General features: G+C 47.9%; 1 protein-coding gene across 1 annotated transcript in view; it reads right to left on the reverse strand.

The window, feature by feature from the left end:
* The window catches only part of CFB (complement factor B), a 254,630-nt gene that overhangs the window by 92,824 nt on the left and 143,934 nt on the right, over positions 1–17,872 (reverse strand). Inside the window, exons 13-15 of the mRNA XM_069635005.1 lie at positions 14,533–14,680; positions 8,811–8,890; positions 467–570 (exon numbers count right to left, since the gene is read on the reverse strand). Of these exons, the coding sequence (XP_069491106.1) occupies positions 467–570; positions 8,811–8,890; positions 14,533–14,680 (332 nt within the window). The remainder of the gene's footprint in view (positions 1–466; positions 571–8,810; positions 8,891–14,532; positions 14,681–17,872) is intronic.

A 17,872-nucleotide genomic window follows, 5' to 3' on the forward strand; every position in this document is an offset into this window, starting at 1 on the left:
AACTTTATTTGATGCTTTAGAACTGTTCAAACTTTGGACGGATTTGGACCAAACTTTCCAGTGATTGGGACACCGAGGCAGACAATTGTATTAGGAAATTGTTGATGCATCCAAGGGGCTAAAAGGTATTACCCATGAATGGATTATTGGCATGTCCAATGACTCATAAGTTTCACCTTACCTATAGGACAGTATAGGACCTTATACTGTCCTATAAAGGAGTGTATAACATATGGAGTGAGAATCAGGAAGTCAGGTTGAATTGGTTTCATACTAAGCATCTTAGATAAAAATATTTAACTAGATTTACTTCCTTGAAATGGCACTACAGTAAAATGGCTGAAAACTAACTGGAAAATGACAGTGACAGTGTATACAATAAGGTAGTCTGCTTTCAAAACCAGTCAGTAAAAGGAAAACATTTAACAATATGTCTTTGCCCCACTCGCCCACTGGAGCTACATACCCTTTCACCATTTTTAATTTTCACATCTTCTCTGGTCATCTCTTTATCAATGTCTTCTGAAATGAATAACGCGTCGACATCTCCCCACATCAGTAGCGTTGCTTCTGCAGGGATAAAACAAAGGAAAGTTTAACCCAGGTTTGATATCACTATTTCGGACGGCACTCTTGCAAACCAAAGAAAATAAAAAGATACTAGCTGTTCCCGGCGTAACATACGCTATTCTAGCATAACTTAAAGGTCAATATCAGTCGGTAATTCATAGGGTCGCTTCGGTCCCCCTACTTAAATATCAGAATTACCACTGATTGCTTCCAGGAAGGGGGCGTAGGTCCCTGTGACTTATTAATGGTCATTATCATTGAAAAAGCTAAAAGTATCAGATGGAATGAGAGGTATGCGAGGTATAAGAACAGTATTTAAGTTAGATCGATTACGCGGGCCTCTATGATGTGTTTTTGTAGATGCGTAATTGTCAACCTTGTTCCATTGCAGAGTCCCCATGATGGTATAAGAGTGTGTAGTAGTATAATTACAGCACCTACTTTCAGTTTTAGCTCATGAGGAGGCATTCGTCCTACAGCGTTTCGCTCTTTTGAGACTGAAATGTTGAGCCAGTAATTAACTGTTCATTGACACTGGAACCGCCGTGCCCTGTGTGAAGATAAGTGGTGGTGAAAGAAGTAACTTGAAATTATTCCAAATGTTTGCGACAGTGGAAGGTGAAGGTGACTGCGTAGAACCGTGCTCATTCTGTATATGAAATGATAGCTGTTGTTGAAGTGGGCGCACTTTGCCATTTGGACTTCAGTGGGCAGCTTAACACTGATTAATTGCATCAGTTGATTACGGAAACATAACTAAGCGTTTTATATATATGGATTACGAGAACACATTTCAAAGACGTTCGTATGCCTAGGTCAATGTGGGACTAATCAGACGTGACAAGGTCTTTCTCCTTCTTGGCACCGGCAGGGTAACAGACTATTTTGCTGAGATATGGAAAGCTGAAAACTGATAGCAGAGAATGACTGTTCGATTTGTCAGTCTTCCCATTTTCCTTTCTGTCCATATGTCTGACCCAAAACCATTTCTGACGTATTCCTCGTTCATTCACCATTAATATTGTCATTCTCATCAGGACGCCATCTTAAATTCTGTTATTCTGACGGCGCAAGCCAAGCCAGCTCCAAAAAAGCCTCAATGGCTTCAGCTTGTCTTTCAGCTTTGCTTCCTCCATGAGTGGGTAAGAAGATTGAGACTCTCTTGGGTAGTCTCTTCCTAATACTCAGTTTAAGTGTTGATGTGAGTTACCTAATATTTGCATTTACTGAATTTATATAGTGCTTTTGTCAAAGCCATCTACAAGATAAAAGTGGTACAAACGTATGCATTGTCAAGTAAACAATTTTGTGCCGAGATTGAAAATATATGTTTCTGCAAACGAAAAGTAGAGTAAGAAATATCAGAGAAAGAGGTGACTGGTTCAAAGGTTTGGGAGCTAGGACTGAACAGAATGAAGCTGAAACTGTGCATAATAAGGATTAGGGACTGATCGAAGATAGTGAGGAACACGTGAGGAGAAATAAGGGGGAGCCAAGCCTTGAATAGACTTAAAGATTGTATGGTGGAAGTTGAAGAGAAAATGAGACTCAAACGGTTGTCAAGAAAGAGAAGCAAGGGAAATATTTATAGAGTCACATGGCGAAAGACAGAAAAGGTTCATGAATAGAAGAATTATAGATAGAACGAAGAGGAACGAGTTGGTAGACAGGAAGGGCAGTCAAGAGGGCAGAGCAATAGTCAAGATGAGAACATTTCAAAAGACGAAATACACAGTTTAGCTGAAATGCGAGAAAAAGGACACACTTTACATATACCATAGAGATGAAAGTAGTAGGTGTGAGCAGTGTTTGAAATATGAAGAGAAAAAGAAGAGTGCAATCATGCCAAGATTTCATGCAGGCAGAGAGGAATTTGAGAAGGAGGAAAATAAAGAAATGACAGAGGGAAAGGAGGAGGAATAGTAGGAGCAGGAAAGAATAAGACTTCTATTTTGAAAGAATGAAGATGAAGAGAGTGGGAGTTCAATATGGAATGGGCGACAAGAAAGCCAACAGAACGATTGGATAGGGTCTAAAAAAGAAGAAAACGAGACAAAGATTTGGGTATCATCATCCGTGTAGAAATGAGATGAAAGACTGATGAAGAAATAGTTGCAGGCAAAGGAATGGTATAAAGAGAGAACAAGATAGGACCCAGTAGAAATCCTCGAGGGACTCCAAGTCGGAAAGGAATGCGGGAAGATTGCATGCCAGTCCAGCCAACCGAATAGCTAAAGCAGAAAGGTAGGAATTAAATCATTGCAGAACCAAACCAGGGAGCCCACGCAATGAAAGAGAGGAAAGGAGGATAGAGTGATCAACAGTATCACAAACTATAGAAAGGTCAAGAAGTACAGGTATTTAATATTTAGAGTGATGAGCAGGGAGGGACATACAGTAGTGCCGTTTCAATACTGTGAAGTGGGTGTTGTAAAGCAGTGGTGTAGTTTGCATTAAGGTTTCATTTGTAGTGTGATGGACTTCTTTGTACTAAGGATATCCTTCATTTAAATGGAGTGTTTGTACCATAACAATGGTATTCTCAAAGTTTTTAAATTGCATCTGTTTATTATTTGAACCTTAATTCTTTCAAAAATAATTTTCCTTCTGATTTCCATTTTGATATGTTTGTGTGTCTGTCCTAATACTTTAATAGTGTATTTTCCGTGTTTTTTCTACAGGCCGGGTGGTTGCAAATGCATATTCAGAGTGCATTGTCTGTTCTTACATATATTCCAAGCATAGTATATGTGTGTATGGTTCTTATCTATATTCCAAGCATATTATTTGTGTGTATGGTTTGTGTATGCATACTGAGCATATTTTCTGTGCACATTTATATACCATCCATAATATATGTGTGTATTACGCCTACTTATATTCTGAGGATGTTAAATGTGCATACATTTATTCCAAGTGCGCCGCTGATCTAGATGATTTGTGTCTGTCTGCTGGTCTTCCTCTCTCTCTGGGATCTGTTCTCTCAGTTCTGGTCTTGTCTTTGGGGTAGGTCTGCTCTGGGGCCGGGTATGATTTCTGGGCTCTTGTCTCTGAGGTCTGTTCTGATCTATGGGGTCTTGCCTGGTCTCTGTGGATTCTGGTCTCTGGGGTTCAGTCAGAGGTCTAGTCTGACCACTGGGGTCTTGTTGTTAGGGCCTCATTGGGGATGGCATAAGGAACCTGATTAAGTCTCTGGGGTACAGTCTGGTGTCTGGGGCCTTTTATGGTCTCTGTGGTAAGATGTGGTGTGGTCTCTGTGGTTCTCATCTGATCTCTGGAGGACTGGTCTGTGCCCTTGGAGTCTCGTCTTCGGGTATGTGTTGGTCTCTCTAGGGGCCTTGGCTGTGCTCTCTGGGGGTCTAGCCTCTACAAATCTGGTCTACAGGGTGTGCTGTCTGGCCTGGCCTCTTCTGTCTGCTCTCTTGTCTTTCAGGTCTGGACTCTGTGGTCTGTATCTAACTATCCATCTATTTACCCGTCTTTGTATGTACTCATCGCTCTCTGTGCCTACCTGTTTATCTGTCGGTACCAGTCTGTCTCTGTACCCATCTGTCTCTGTGCCTGTATCTGTTTGCCCCTGTACTCGCACCTGTCTGGCTCTTTACCTGCACATGTCTGACTCTGTTCTTGTACCTGTTTGTTTCTGTACTGGTCTTTCTGCACCTGCCTTTTTCTGCACCTATACATCTCTTTACCTATCCATCTCTGTATCTGTACATGTAGGTCTGTCCCTGAACCGGTCTGTCTTTCTGTGTACCTGTATGCACGTGTACCTGTCATTACCTGTACCTTACTGTCTCTGTCCTGGTTTGTCACTTTCTCTCTGGACCGGAACTGTTTCTGTTTGGCACTGTACCTGCAGCTATCTGTACCTGCAGCTATATGTGCCGACACATATAAGTGGCGGTCTCTACTCTTCTTTCTTTCTCTGTACCTGTATGTTTTAGTACCTGTGCCTTTCTGTCACTGTACTGGGCTACCTCTACTTGTACCTGTGTGTCTCTGTCCCCTTACCTGTCTATGTACCTGTCTCTCTCTGTATCTGTACCTGGCTGTCTCTGTACAGTCTGTGTCTTTACATGCAAATGTCGGTTTCTGTGCTTGCACATCTCTGTTCCTGTACCTATATTGTCTCTGTGCGTGCATCTACTTGCATGACTGTACCTGTCTATGCCTAATTCTTTCTATCAATCTATCGACAGTATCTACGTATTTAGGTATTTCTCCTCTCACAGATGTCCTAGAATTGTCATGGCTGAAGTAATGCTAAGTTTGGGTTTGCTATGATCCTCTTTGATGTGCTAGCAGTGGATGAGACAGTTGGTGTGTGGATGATAAATGGTCATTCCAGCTGCAAAGGTACATTTTTGTTTTCTCTCCTTCTGTTTGATGTGGTAGCAGTGGGGTGATAAATACGACAAATGATATTACTCAGGACTTCCTGTGCAGGTTCAAATATTTGGAAACACGTTTGGAATTTTAAAAGTTAGTATCTTGAGTTTGGTGGATCAAAATTTTAAAATGTATGCACCAGTTATCGGTAAAGGTTAGGTGCGTGGCAAAAACTTGAAACAGACAATTTTGATATTGTGTCCTGAAAGAGAGTTTTTTTAGGCTCTATGGAAAAGCAAATGCAAAAGACACATATCTTTCAAAATATTTTTACATTAAACCATCCATTAAATGTCACCAAATTTGGCCTGAGGGTTTGCATGTGGCCAGATTCGTCTCTTGCCTAATTTGGTACACTTTCATGAAGAGGTTATATTTTACAGAGGAAAACATTTATCGTTTTCCTATGTAGGATGCCATTACATCTTAAGAATAGTATTGCTTTCCTATATATTCTGTCATATATGGTGGACATTACCTACACAGTAATAGTCTTTTTGTGTCCTGTATCTGTTTATAGTCACAAGCTGCATGTAGTGGGTGCAAAGTAAAACGGCATTGGCAGAGGCATTTCTATTGCACTATCCCTATATCATGTGTACAGGCCCCTATGATCCTTCATGCGTCAACGTACTCGGATTGTATTTTCTGACATGGTGAAAACAGCATGCTTGGAGTGAAGCACGAGTGTGTGTTTCTCATATTTCATGTGGGAGGTGGGTGACACATGCAACTAAATAGATACAACCCACCGGAGACTGTTATTGGGTAAGAAATGTCCACCTTCTGAGGCTTGTGAATCTGTTTAGACTTCGAGACCTTGCATAGAACTGCAAGCAGTGCCAGAAGGACCTTGGTGAGTTAAAGGAACAGTTGAAAACAAATGTTTAAGCATAGCCTGTGCCACTTGTGAGTCTGCTATTTCATGTGCATCTACAAAGTAGTGTTGTGTGAATGTGTGCACCGATCTCAAAGTAGCTGCTTTGCAAATTGTGCCTAATGTTACATTTGCAATGTAATCTAGAGTTCCCATTGAATGTGCTTTAGGAGTGAAAGCAAGAGGTTTGTGTGCTTAAGTGTAAGGGAGTTGAATACAGTTTATGTTCCACCTAGCAATGGTACATTTAGTCAATGGGCATCCCTCCCTACGTGTCGCAAAAGACACAAATAGCTGGCTGGTTGGCAAGTTCATGGTTTGTGGATTGGGGTGCATTATCTGGGGATTTTGTTGGGTCAATGGGTTGTGTACTGGATGCAATTTGATTGGTTGCTGAAGCGACAAACCTTGAAAGTGGGGCTACCACACCTGCAGTTGCTGTATCCATTTTGGAGCAATGAAGATTACAGCCAAGCCCTCCTGGAGTAATTTATGAATTACTTTACATAAAACGGGGAGCTGATTGAGGGTGAGTATAAGAAAATATATACGTGACCAATTCATCCTAAGTGCGTTGAAGAGGTACCCTGGTTGCGGTTGTGTGGACGTGAACACTGAGCATTTCGAGTTGGCATTTGGTGCAAATAAGTCTGTGCCTGGATGACCCCAAGCTTAGAAGATGTTGTATTTGTGCTGAGGGCCCACTCACGCTCTTGAGCCAGAAGCCTGCTTAGGCTGTCTGCTAGACCGCTGTACACACCTGGCTCATGCTGCACTTGAACGAACACTTGTGTATGCGCCACCGCCGTATCTGTTGAACGATTAGCGACAGAATAATGGTGAGTGCGTTCCACCCTGTTTCTTGATGTAGTACATGGCTGTTGTGTTGCACATATTTGTGAGGACACTCTGCTGCCGGAGCAACGTTTGAAAATTGCATAGTGTCTGTTTGATTGCCACTAGCTCAAACACGTTTGCATGCATGGATGGATGCCTGTTGGGAGTTCCACTTGCTCTGAGCTGTGAGTGCCTGTCAATCTGCACCCCACCCTACCTTTGAAGCTTCTGTTATTGTCACCTGCGCTGGCTGATTCGCAAAGGGCTTGCCTTGTGAGTACCTGGCAGTCTGCACCCCACCCTACCTTTGAAGCTTCTGTTGTTATTGTCACTTGCGGTGGCTGATTGGCAAAGGGCTTGCCTTGTGAGTGCCTGTCAGTCTGCACCCCACCCTACCTTTGAAACTTCTGTTGTTATTGTCACCTGCGCTGGCTGATTCGCAAAGGGCTTGCCTTGTGAGTGCCTGTCAGTCTGCACCCCACCCTACCTTTGAAGCTTCTGTTGTTATTGTCACTTGCACCGGCTGATTCGCAAAGGACTTGCCTTGTAAGATGTTTGTGAGAGTCCACTACTTTAGTTCTTCCTTTACCTTTTGTGAAACAACCGCTTGATTGTCCCAGTCGCCTGTCGCTTGTGATCATTGGGATGACAGCCCCTCTCGCAACGGCCGCATGTGTAGGCGTGCAAACGGAATGAAGAGTATGCATGTCATTTCTGTCAGTACTGCTGTGAACTGCTTGGCTTGATGAGAAGGGATTTTCACAAGAAGAGCCTGAACCCTTTCCCTTCCTGTGAAGGGCATGCTATGACGTTTCATGTGTCCAGAATTGCCCCAAGGACCTGCTTGGACTGAGGACAGGAATAGACTGAGATCCTTTGTCTGAGAGTGCTGCAGCAGCCCTCTTTCTTGCTGCTGTTATGAGATGTAGGCCAGGGGTAGGCTGAACCTGAATATCTAACGGGTCTGCAAGTAAGGGTTTGTATTTTTGTTCAGTTCCATCATTTGCAGCCCTAGTTGACGCTGGCCTTACAAGGGAAGGTGTGGGAAGTTAAGCATAGCAGATTGCATCAGTGGAATTCAATGTGACACTGTCTGGTGTTCCACTGATGTGTCCTTAATAAAGGCTAGAGGCCTCATTCAGAGTTTACAGGTAATTTGGTGGCAATTCTGCTGAATTACTGCCAAAAAATGGTTACGGTTTCCAGCACTTGGTCCTGTGGGCTTATCGCGCGGGTTTACGAGTGGTGGTAGGCAGTGTAAGTCCCCATCTTTGGAGTCCATAGGACCCCATGGTGATTTTGGCAGTATTACAGTGAGCAGTAATTCCACTGTGGTAATTCCACCAATTTTTGGTGCTTAAGTGGAGGATTTACTTCCAGGTAAATCCTCACTCTGGAAATGGCAGAGCAAAAAACATGGCAGTAGCGGCAAAAAAGTGGCAATAACGCAATTACCACCACTTTGTAACCGCGCTGCCAAACTCAGAATGAGGCCCAATGTCCTTTACATAAGGTAGACCTGCCCGGAAGTCCCAGTAGTTTTGCACACTTAACAGCATTGCACGTTACAACTGTGAAGCAGGTTAAAGTTCAGATTTCACATGTATAGTCTCTACACACATAGACACACACACCATGTTACAAAACGACCTACCTAACACATAGCACGCAAAATCTTTTCTGTGTAAAAAAAGAAAACACAGCCTCTTGGATTTGTTAATGCTTCGTTCTTGTGTATTGCTATGCTAGTAGTAGCCTTTTGATATCTTACAACAGCAAATATTTGTCGATGCAAAGCTGTGTTGCCACATGAACCCCCCCTCTCTCGCACACACACACACACACACACACACACACACACACAAACATACACTATTACAAAACTATATACTGCACACGGCACTCAAAATCTTTTGACTGTCAAAAAGCATCACCGGCAATGCTTCGTTCTTGTTAAAACGAAGCCATAGAGGGGGGTGTGGGGGCTGATGTTTTCATCCCAGGAGTGTGGAGCAAGTGCTCGGATTCAGGACCTTGCATCTATGCCAATTCTTTGTGCCTTGTGTTTTCTCCTAGAACCAAAATGCCTAGCAATGCAGTGAACCTGGCATCTGTACTGGTGAGAGATACCTACCATGTTCTGCGCAGGTGGCCTGTGGATGAGATTTCCGCAAGGCTCGGGTGGTGCCTTCTGTGCACGGGATGCATATGGGCCTGCAAGATAAACGCCAACATGTCATTCTTTACTTATTTAGCAGTTTTATACCGCGCAACATGCAATAAAATGTGTCCAAAATGGCAGCTATGCAAAGGGGTGAGGCTGGGAGAATGGAAGACCCTTGTTTTTATGAAAGGGTTGGACCCCGTAATTCTTGCGCTGATAATAAGGTAGATGCCGTTTCTCTAGTTTTAGATATACAAGATTTAACCAGTGATTTAAGTAGGTCAGACGACATGTGTTTCGACACCAATGAGGGTCTTTCTCAAGGCTAAATTGATTCTTGGCTGCCCATGGTTGATGGGTGAATGACTTACTGGTTGGACAATCCTGTTGACAAAGTGGAGCTGGTTCCTTGGCTTCGCCTACCTTGTTAACAGTGCAGGAATTACGGGTGTCCAACACTTTCATGCCAATACAAGAGGTGTGGGCAACACCTCTCCCTCCCGCGAACTTGCTGCTAATCCAAATATCAAAACCTAAAACAAACCATGTAGCTAAAGGCTCAGTGCGGAGCATGTTGATTCAGCATCTAGGGCCCACTTTCGCCTAGTCCTTGTCTTATGAGCAATAGAAAACCTTGGTGATCGGTCTGCACTTTCTCCATGGTTGGTCTTGGAGGAACATGGTACGTTCATGATATTTCTAATGGGAGGCATAGAAAAGGAGATCCCATTCTAAGGGTCGGTTCTACTGTTTTATTCAGCCAGTGAATGGGATTTGGGGAAAGGGGTGAAAGGACAACATTAACAACAAGCAACGTGGCCTTCCAGTTGACTCCCTACAATAAGGTTGCTGCTCGCTTCTCCTTATGGGAAAACAATTCTTTGTGAGTCCTGCTGCATTATTTCTGGAAGGCTTACAGGAGGAGGTCAATCTTCAGAACATTCAGGAATGTGAGATGTCGCCTTTCAAGCTAGCCTGTTCCAGAGTTGGGGCCGATCAGTGGAAACCAGGTCCCTCAATAGCAGTGCTGCGTGTAGGTGACTTCATTTAATAGGGGCGCTGATGACGATTGGTTGAGGCGTGCCGAAAGGTGTTTTCCCTAGAACGTTTTCTGGTAGGTGCCCAGCACTTTAGGTATGCAGTGATTTTAACAAATTGAAAACGAAGAATGACATTTTAACGTGTCAAAATACAATGAAAAAAAAAAAAATATATATATATATATATATGGGGGCGGGATCTAAGGGGTTAAATCTGGTGTGGAGGGGGTTTTAAACAAGGCGAAACAGGGGGTTTGAGAAGGAACCCCCAAAAAAGAAAGAATTTTAATTTGTCATTGTTTTGGATTTGTTAAAAATGCATTCTTAATTTGTTTTATTAGTTATAATCCCATGTAACCAGCACTTTAAACTCTACTCATTGTTGGATGGCGAACAAGAAAATTATTTTCAGATATTCAGGTATGTGTTCTGTTATTTTTTTTTAAGATCAATCGGCAGCTCTGTTCTCAATCAGTTTTCTCATATTGTTCAGCTTGTATGCAGGTTGTTCTAGTCCTCCAGTTTCTAAGGACCACTGCACCAATGATGACACCTTGTAGTGGAGGTCGGGGAGGGGTAGGACTCTTTTCAGCAAAGTTAGTCAGTGGTGGCAGGTGTGAATCAACTGTTTATTTGTAGAATGAAGGAGTGTTTGACATCTAATATTTGTGACAATAATTATAATTAGTTATTTATAACGCGCTTAATACTCGGAGGTTTCTAAGCGCGAACCCGTGGATCGAACCTGTGTTGCTCTGCGTCGTTTTGCTTCCAAGGCGAGCGCATGGCCCCTGAGCTATCCTCCCAAAACATTTGCATGTGGTCCTATGTTATTGATCCTTTCAACCCGGGACAGGTGGATATCCCAGTAATTAGGTGGATATCCCAGTAATTCGGCCTTGTGAATAGTTGACCCATTGAGTTTGGGGGGTGGAGGGGCACATATTAAATTCTGCCTTTTGTATCCGCTCTAACAGAGGTGACTCTCCCTCCTTGAATTCTGTTTTTCCTCTTAGATTGAATTCTATTATGGATGGTTCAGTTTTTATGGGTCGTCAGAATTGGAAAGAGAGCTTGAATGTTTCTATTAGGGACGGAAAATGGCATGTACAGACGTTAAAAGGACACAGTGGTATGGCTGAACCCTGTGGCGTGTGCCACGGGACAATCTAGGCTCTGATGTAAATTGGACAATTTTGACATGGGTTGAGTGATTCTTGTGTATTACGTCCGGATGCCCTAATCTAGAATAAGCTGCTGCTAAATCAATCGGAGTAAGACACCTGATGAACCTCGCATTCCTTTTCTGGTGCCTAGCAATGCAGATTCAGTAATCAATGACGCCAGAAGCCTGAAAGGTGCACAAGGTGAATGGAAATGCTCTTGAGCTATAGGTCCAGGTCAGATTAATTGAGGCGCCCTGTTTCCAAGCTGACCTTTTATATATGTAGAAACTCGGACTGATGGGCATGTGAATAGAATCACTGGGAACCTGTGTGTATGTGACTAGTAGCACTGAGGGGAACGCATGCAAGTGAATTGGGGCACTGAGGGGAACGCATGCAAGTGAATCAAAGCACTGAGGGGACCACATGCAAGTGAATCAGAGCACTGAGGGGAACGCATGCAAGTGAATCAGAGCACTGAGGGGACCGCATGCAAGTGAATCAGAGCACTGAGGGGACCGCATGCAAGTGAATCAAAGCACTGAGGGGACCACATGCAAGTGAATCAGAGCACTGAGGGGAACGCATGCAAGTGAATCAGAGCACTGAGGGGACCGCATGCAAGTGAATCAGAGCACTGAGGGGAACGCATGCAAGTGAATCAGAGCACTGAGGGGACCGCATGCAAGTGAATCGCAGCACTGAGGGGACCGCGTGCAAGTGAATCGAAGCACTGAGATGACCGCATGCAAGTGAATCGCAGCACTGAGGGGACCGCGTGCAAGTGAATCGAAGCACTGAGGGGACCACATGCAAGTGAATCGCAGCACTGAGGGGACCGCGTGCAAGTGAATCGAAGCACTGAGGTGACCGCATGCAAGTGAATTGGGGCACTGAGGGGAACGCATGCAAGTGAATCAGAGCACTGAGGGGACCGCATGCAAGTGAATTGGGGCACTGAGGGGAACGCATGCAAGTGAATCAGAGCACTGAGGGGACCGCATGCAAGTGAATTGGGGCACTGAGGGGAACGCATGCAAGTGAATCGGAGCACTGAGGCGACCACATGCAAGTGAATCGGAACACTATGGGGACCACATGCAAGTGAATAGTAGCCCTCAAGGAACCACATGCAAGTGAATCGGAACACTGAGGGGACCACATGCAAGTGATTTGTAGCACTGAGGGGACCGCGTGCAAGTGAATCAGAGCACTGAGGGGACCGCATGCAAGTGAATCAGAGCACTGAGGGGACCGCATGCAAGTGATTTGTAGCACTGAGGGGACCGCATGCAAGTGAATTGGGGCACTGAGGGGAACGCATGCAAGTGAATCAGAGCACTGAGGGGACCGCATGCAAGTGAATTGGGGCACTGAGGGGAACGCATGCAAGTGAATCGGAGCACTGAGGCGACCACATGCAAGTGAATCGGAACACTATGGGGACCACATGCAAGTGAATAGTAGCCCTCAAGGAACCACATGCAAGTGAATCGGAACACTGAGGGGACCACATGCAAGTGATTTGTAGCACTGAGGGGACCGCGTGCAAGTGAATCAGAGCACTGAGGGGACCGCATGCAAGTGAATCAGAGCACTGAGGGGACCGCATGCAAGTGATTTGTAGCACTGAGGGGACCGCATGCAAGTGATTTGTAGCACTGAGGGGACCGCGTGCAAGTGAATCAGAGCACTGAGGGGACTGCATGCAAGTGAATCAGAGCACTGAGGGGACCGCATGCAAGTGATTTGTAGCACTGAGGGGACCGCATGCAAGTGAATCAGAACACTAAGGGGACCACATGCAAGTGAATTGGGGCACTGAGGGGAACGCATGCAAGTGAATCGGAACACTATGGGGACCACGTGCAAGTGATTTGGGGCACTGAGGGCAACGCATGCAAGTGAATCGGAGCACTGAGGCGACCACATGCAAGTGAATCGGAACACTATGGGGACCATGTGCAAGTGATTTGTAGCACTGAAGGACCACATGCAAGTGAATCGGAGCACTGAGGCGACCACATGCAAGTGAATCGGAACACTATGGGGACCACATGCAAGTGAATAGTAGCTCTCAAGGAACCACATGCAAGTGAATCGGAACACTGAGGGGACCACATGCAAGTGATTTGTAGCACTGAGGGGACCGCGTGCAAGTGAATCAGAGCACTGAGGGGACCGCATGCAAGTGAATGAGAGCACTGAGGGGACCGCATGCAAGTGAAGCGGAGCACTGTGGGGTCCACACGCAAGTGAATCGAAGCACTGAGGGGACCGCATGCAAGTGAATCAGAGCACTGAGGGGACCGCATGCAAGTGATTTGTAGCACTGAGGGGACCGCATGCAAGTGATTTGTAGCACTGAAGGACAACATGCAAGTGAATCGGAGCACTGAGGCAACCACATTCAAGTGAATCGGAGAACTGAGGGGACCGTATGCAATTGAACCAGAGCACTGAGCGGATCACATGCAAGTGAATCAGAGCACTGAGGGGACTGCATGCAAGTGAAGCGGAGCACTGTGGGGTCCACACGCAAGTGAAGCGGAGCACTGAGGAGACCACACGCAAGTGAATTGGAGCAGTGAGGGGACCAAATGCAAGTGAAGCGGAGCACTGTGGGGTCCACACGCAAGTGAATCGAAGCACTGAGGGGACCGCATGCAAGTGATTTGTAGCACTGAGGGGACCGCATGCAAGTGATTTGTAGCACTGAAGGACAACATGCAAGTGAATCGGAGCACTGAGGCAACCACATTCAAGTGAATCGGAGAACTGAGGGGACCGTATGCAATTGAACCAGAGCACTGAGCGGATCACATGCAAGTGAATCAGAGCACTGAGGGGACTGCATGCAAGTGAAGCGGAGCACTGTGGGGTCCACACGCAAGTGAAGCGGAGCACTGAGGAGACCACACGCAAGTGAATTGGAGCAGTGAGGGGACCAAATGCAAGTGAATTGGAGCACTGAGGGGACCACATGCAAGTGAATCGGAGCACTGAGGGGACCGCATGCAAGTGAATTGGATCCCTGAGGGGACCACATGCAAGTGAATTGGAGCACTGAGGGGACCACATGCAAGTGAATCGGAGAACTGAGGCGTTCATTGTGAATATTAGTACTTATGAACCATTGTGCATAGGTTCTGTCCACATAGCACCATCCACATGCTATTTATCCGACAACTTATCACTTGCCCAAACCTTTGCCCCATACCCCTCTCTGCACACGCTCTTATACAATATTAACTGCACAGCTCCTCACTCCCCTAAAGCAAGTATCTCTTGACTCCTCAAAGGTATCTGCAGCTAGCTCCTCACTCCATTCACCCTGGTAATTCCCATTCACTGAAAACAGTGCTTTATCCTGATATGTGCAACCATGAAGCTCCTTGTCCAGTTCAGTGCCTCACTCATCCAATCTAAAGTGTTCTCTCCTCTTGACCTCGCCCCTTCTAAATTCCTCTCCGAGCTGTCACTCACCTGACTTTTGTGCTGAATTGAATCTTCTTCTCCTCCTTCACTTCCACCAGCGCAATGTCGTAGTCGTAGAACTCCACAATTTTCGGCCGCTTGCCGTTGATGTTGTAGAGGGGGTGGGTGATGACCTTCTTCACCATGTACCTTTCTCCTGTCAGTACAAAAGCCAGAAGATGTTTTAAGCAGGTAAGCATGAACTGCATCCTGTGAGGAACCAGAGACTCAGCAAGGCCCGCTCCAGCATCTGACCCTGGCTAAGTGGACACAACAAGGCCCGTTCCAGCATCTGACCCAGGCTAAGTGGACACAACAAGGCCCGCTCCAGCATCTGACTCTGGCTAAGTGGACACAACAAGGCCCGCTCCAGCATCTGACTCTGGCTAAGTGGACACAACAAGGCCCGCTCCAGCATTTGACCCAGGCTAAGTGGACACAACAAGGCCCGCTCCAGCATCTGACCCAGGCTAAGTGGACACAACAAGGCCCGCTCCAGCATCTGACTCTGGCTCAGTGGACTCAGCAATGCCCGCTCCAGCATCTGACCCTGGCTAAGTGGACACAACAAGGCCCGCTCCAGCATCTGACTCTGGCTAAGTGGACACAACAAGGCCCGCTCCAGCATCTGACCCTGGCTCAGCGGACTCAGCAATGCCCGCTCCAGCATCTGACCCTGGCTAAGTGGACACAACAAGGCCCGCTCCAGCATCTGACCCTGGCTCAGCGGACTCAGCAATGCCCGCTCCAGCATCTGACCCTGGCTAAGTGGACACAACAAGGGCCGCTCCAGCATCTGACCCTGGCTAAGTGGACAGAACAAGGCCCGTTCCAGCATCTGACCCTGGCTAAGTAGACACAACAAGGCCCGCTCCAGCATCTGACTCTGGCTAAGTGGACTCAGCAATGCCCGCTCCAGCATCTGACCCTGGCTCAGTGGACTCAGCAATGCCCACTCCAGCATCTGACCCTGGCTCAGTGGACTCAGCAATGCCCGCTCCAGCATCTGACCCTGGCTCAGTGGACTCAGCAATGCCCGCTCCAGCATCTGACCCTGGCTAATTGGACACAACAAGGCCCGCTCCAGCATCTGACCCTGGCTAAGTGGACAGAACAAGGCCCGTTCCAGCATCTGACCCTGGCTAAGTGGACACAACAAGGCCCGCTCCAGCATCTGACCCAGGCTAAGTGGACACAACAAGGCCCGCTCCAGCATCTGACCCTGGCTCAGTGGACTCAGCAATGCCCGCTCCAGCATCTGACCCTGGCTAAGTGGACACAACAAGGCCCGCTCCAGCATCTGACTCTGGCTAAGTGGACACAACAAGGCCCGCTCCAGCATCTGACCCTGGCTCAGCGGACTCAGCAATGCCCGCTCCAGCATCTGACCCTGGCTCAGTGGACTCAGCAATGCCCGCTCCAGCATCTGACCCTGGCTAAGTGGACACAACAAGGCTCGTTCCAGCATCTGACCCTGGCTAAGTAGACACAACAAGGCCCGCTCCAGCATCTGACTCTGGCTAAGTGGACTCAGCAATGCCCGCTCCAGCATCTGACCCTGGCTCAGTGGACTCAGCAATGCCCACTCCAGCATCTGACCCTGGCTAAGTGGACACAGCAAGGCCCGCTCCAGGGCCTGACCCTGGCTAAGTGAACACAGCAAGGCCCGTTCCAACGCCTGACCATTGCTACGTGGACACAGCAAGACCCGCTCCAGCACCTGACCTTGGCTAAGTGGACACAGCAAGGCCCGCTCCAGCATCTGACTCTGGCTAAGTGGACACAACAAGGCCCGCTCCAGCATCTGACCCTGGCTAAGTGGACACAACGAGGCCCGCTCCAGCATCTGACTCTGGCTAAGTGGACACAACAAGGCCCGCTCCAGCATCTGACCCTGGCTAAGTGGACACAAGGCCCGCTCCAGCATCTGACCCTGGCTAAGTGGACACAACAAGGCCCGCTCCAGCATCTGACCCTGGCTAAGGGGACACAGCAAGGCCCACTCCAGCATCTGACCCTGGCTCAGTGGACTCAGCAATGCCCGCTCCAGCATCTGACCCTGGCTAAGTGGACACAACAAGGCCCGCTCCAGCATCTGACCCTGGCTAAGTGGACACAGCAAGGCCCGCTCCAGCATCTGACCCTGGCTCAGTGGACTCAGCAATGCCCGCTCCAGCATCTGACCCTGGCTAAGTGGACACAACAAGGCCCGCTCCAGCATCTGACCCTGGCTCAGTGGACTCAGCAATGCCCGCTCCAGCATCTGACCCTGGCTAAGTGGACACAACAAGGCCCGCTCCAGCATCTGACCCTGGCTAAGTGGACACAGCAAGGCCCGCTCCAGCATCTGACCCTGGCTCAGTGGACTCAGCAATGCCCGCTCCAGCATCTGACCCTGGCTAAGTGGACACAACAAGGCCCGCTCCAGCATCTGACCCTGGCTCAGTGGACTCAGCAATGCCCGCTCCAGCATCTGACCCTGGCTAAGTGGACACAACAAGGCCCGCTCCAGCATCTGACCCTGGCTAAGTGGACACAAGGCCCGCTCCAGCATCTGACTCTGGCTAAGTGGACACAACAAGGCCCGCTCCAGCATCTGACTCTGGCTAAGTGGACACAACAAGGCCCGCTCCAGCATCTGACCCTGGCTAAGTGGACACAACAAGGCCCGCTCCAGCATCTGACCCTGGCTAAGTGGACACAACAAGGCCCGCTCCAGCATCTGACCCTGGCTAAGTGGACACAAGGCCCGCTCCAGCATCTGACTCTGGCTAAGTGGACACAACAAGGCCCGCTCCAGCATCTGACCCTGGCTAAGTGGACACAGCAATGCCCGCTCCAGCATCTGACCCTGGCTAAGTGGACACAGTAAGGCCCGCTCCAGCGCCTGACCCTGGCTAAGTGAACACAGCAAGGCCCGTTCCAGCGCCTGACCTTGGCTAAGTGGACACAGCAAGGCCCGCTCCAGCACCTGACCCTGGCTCCGTGGACACAGCAAGGCCCGCTCCAGCATCTGACCCTGGCTAAGTGGACACAACAAGGCCCGCTCCAGCACCTGACCCTGGCTAAGTGGACACAGCAAGACCCGCTCCAGCACCTGACCTTGGCTAAGTGGACACAGCAAGGCCCGCTCCAGCACCTGACCCTGGCTCCGTGGACACAGCAAGGCCCGCTCCAGCATCTGACCCTGGCTAAGTGGACACAACAAGGCCCGCTCCAGCACCTGACCCTGGCTAAGTGGACACAGCAAGACCCGCTCCAGCACCTGACCCTGGCTAAGTGGACACAACAAGGCCCGCTCCAGCACCTGACCATGGCTAAGTGGACACAGCAAGACCCGCTCCAGCAC

The sequence above is a fragment of the Ambystoma mexicanum genome, chromosome 13, assembly GCF_040938575.1.
Source record: "Ambystoma mexicanum isolate Mex_15411 chromosome 13, UKY_AmexF1_1, whole genome shotgun sequence".
NCBI lineage: Eukaryota > Metazoa > Chordata > Amphibia > Caudata > Ambystomatidae > Ambystoma > Ambystoma mexicanum.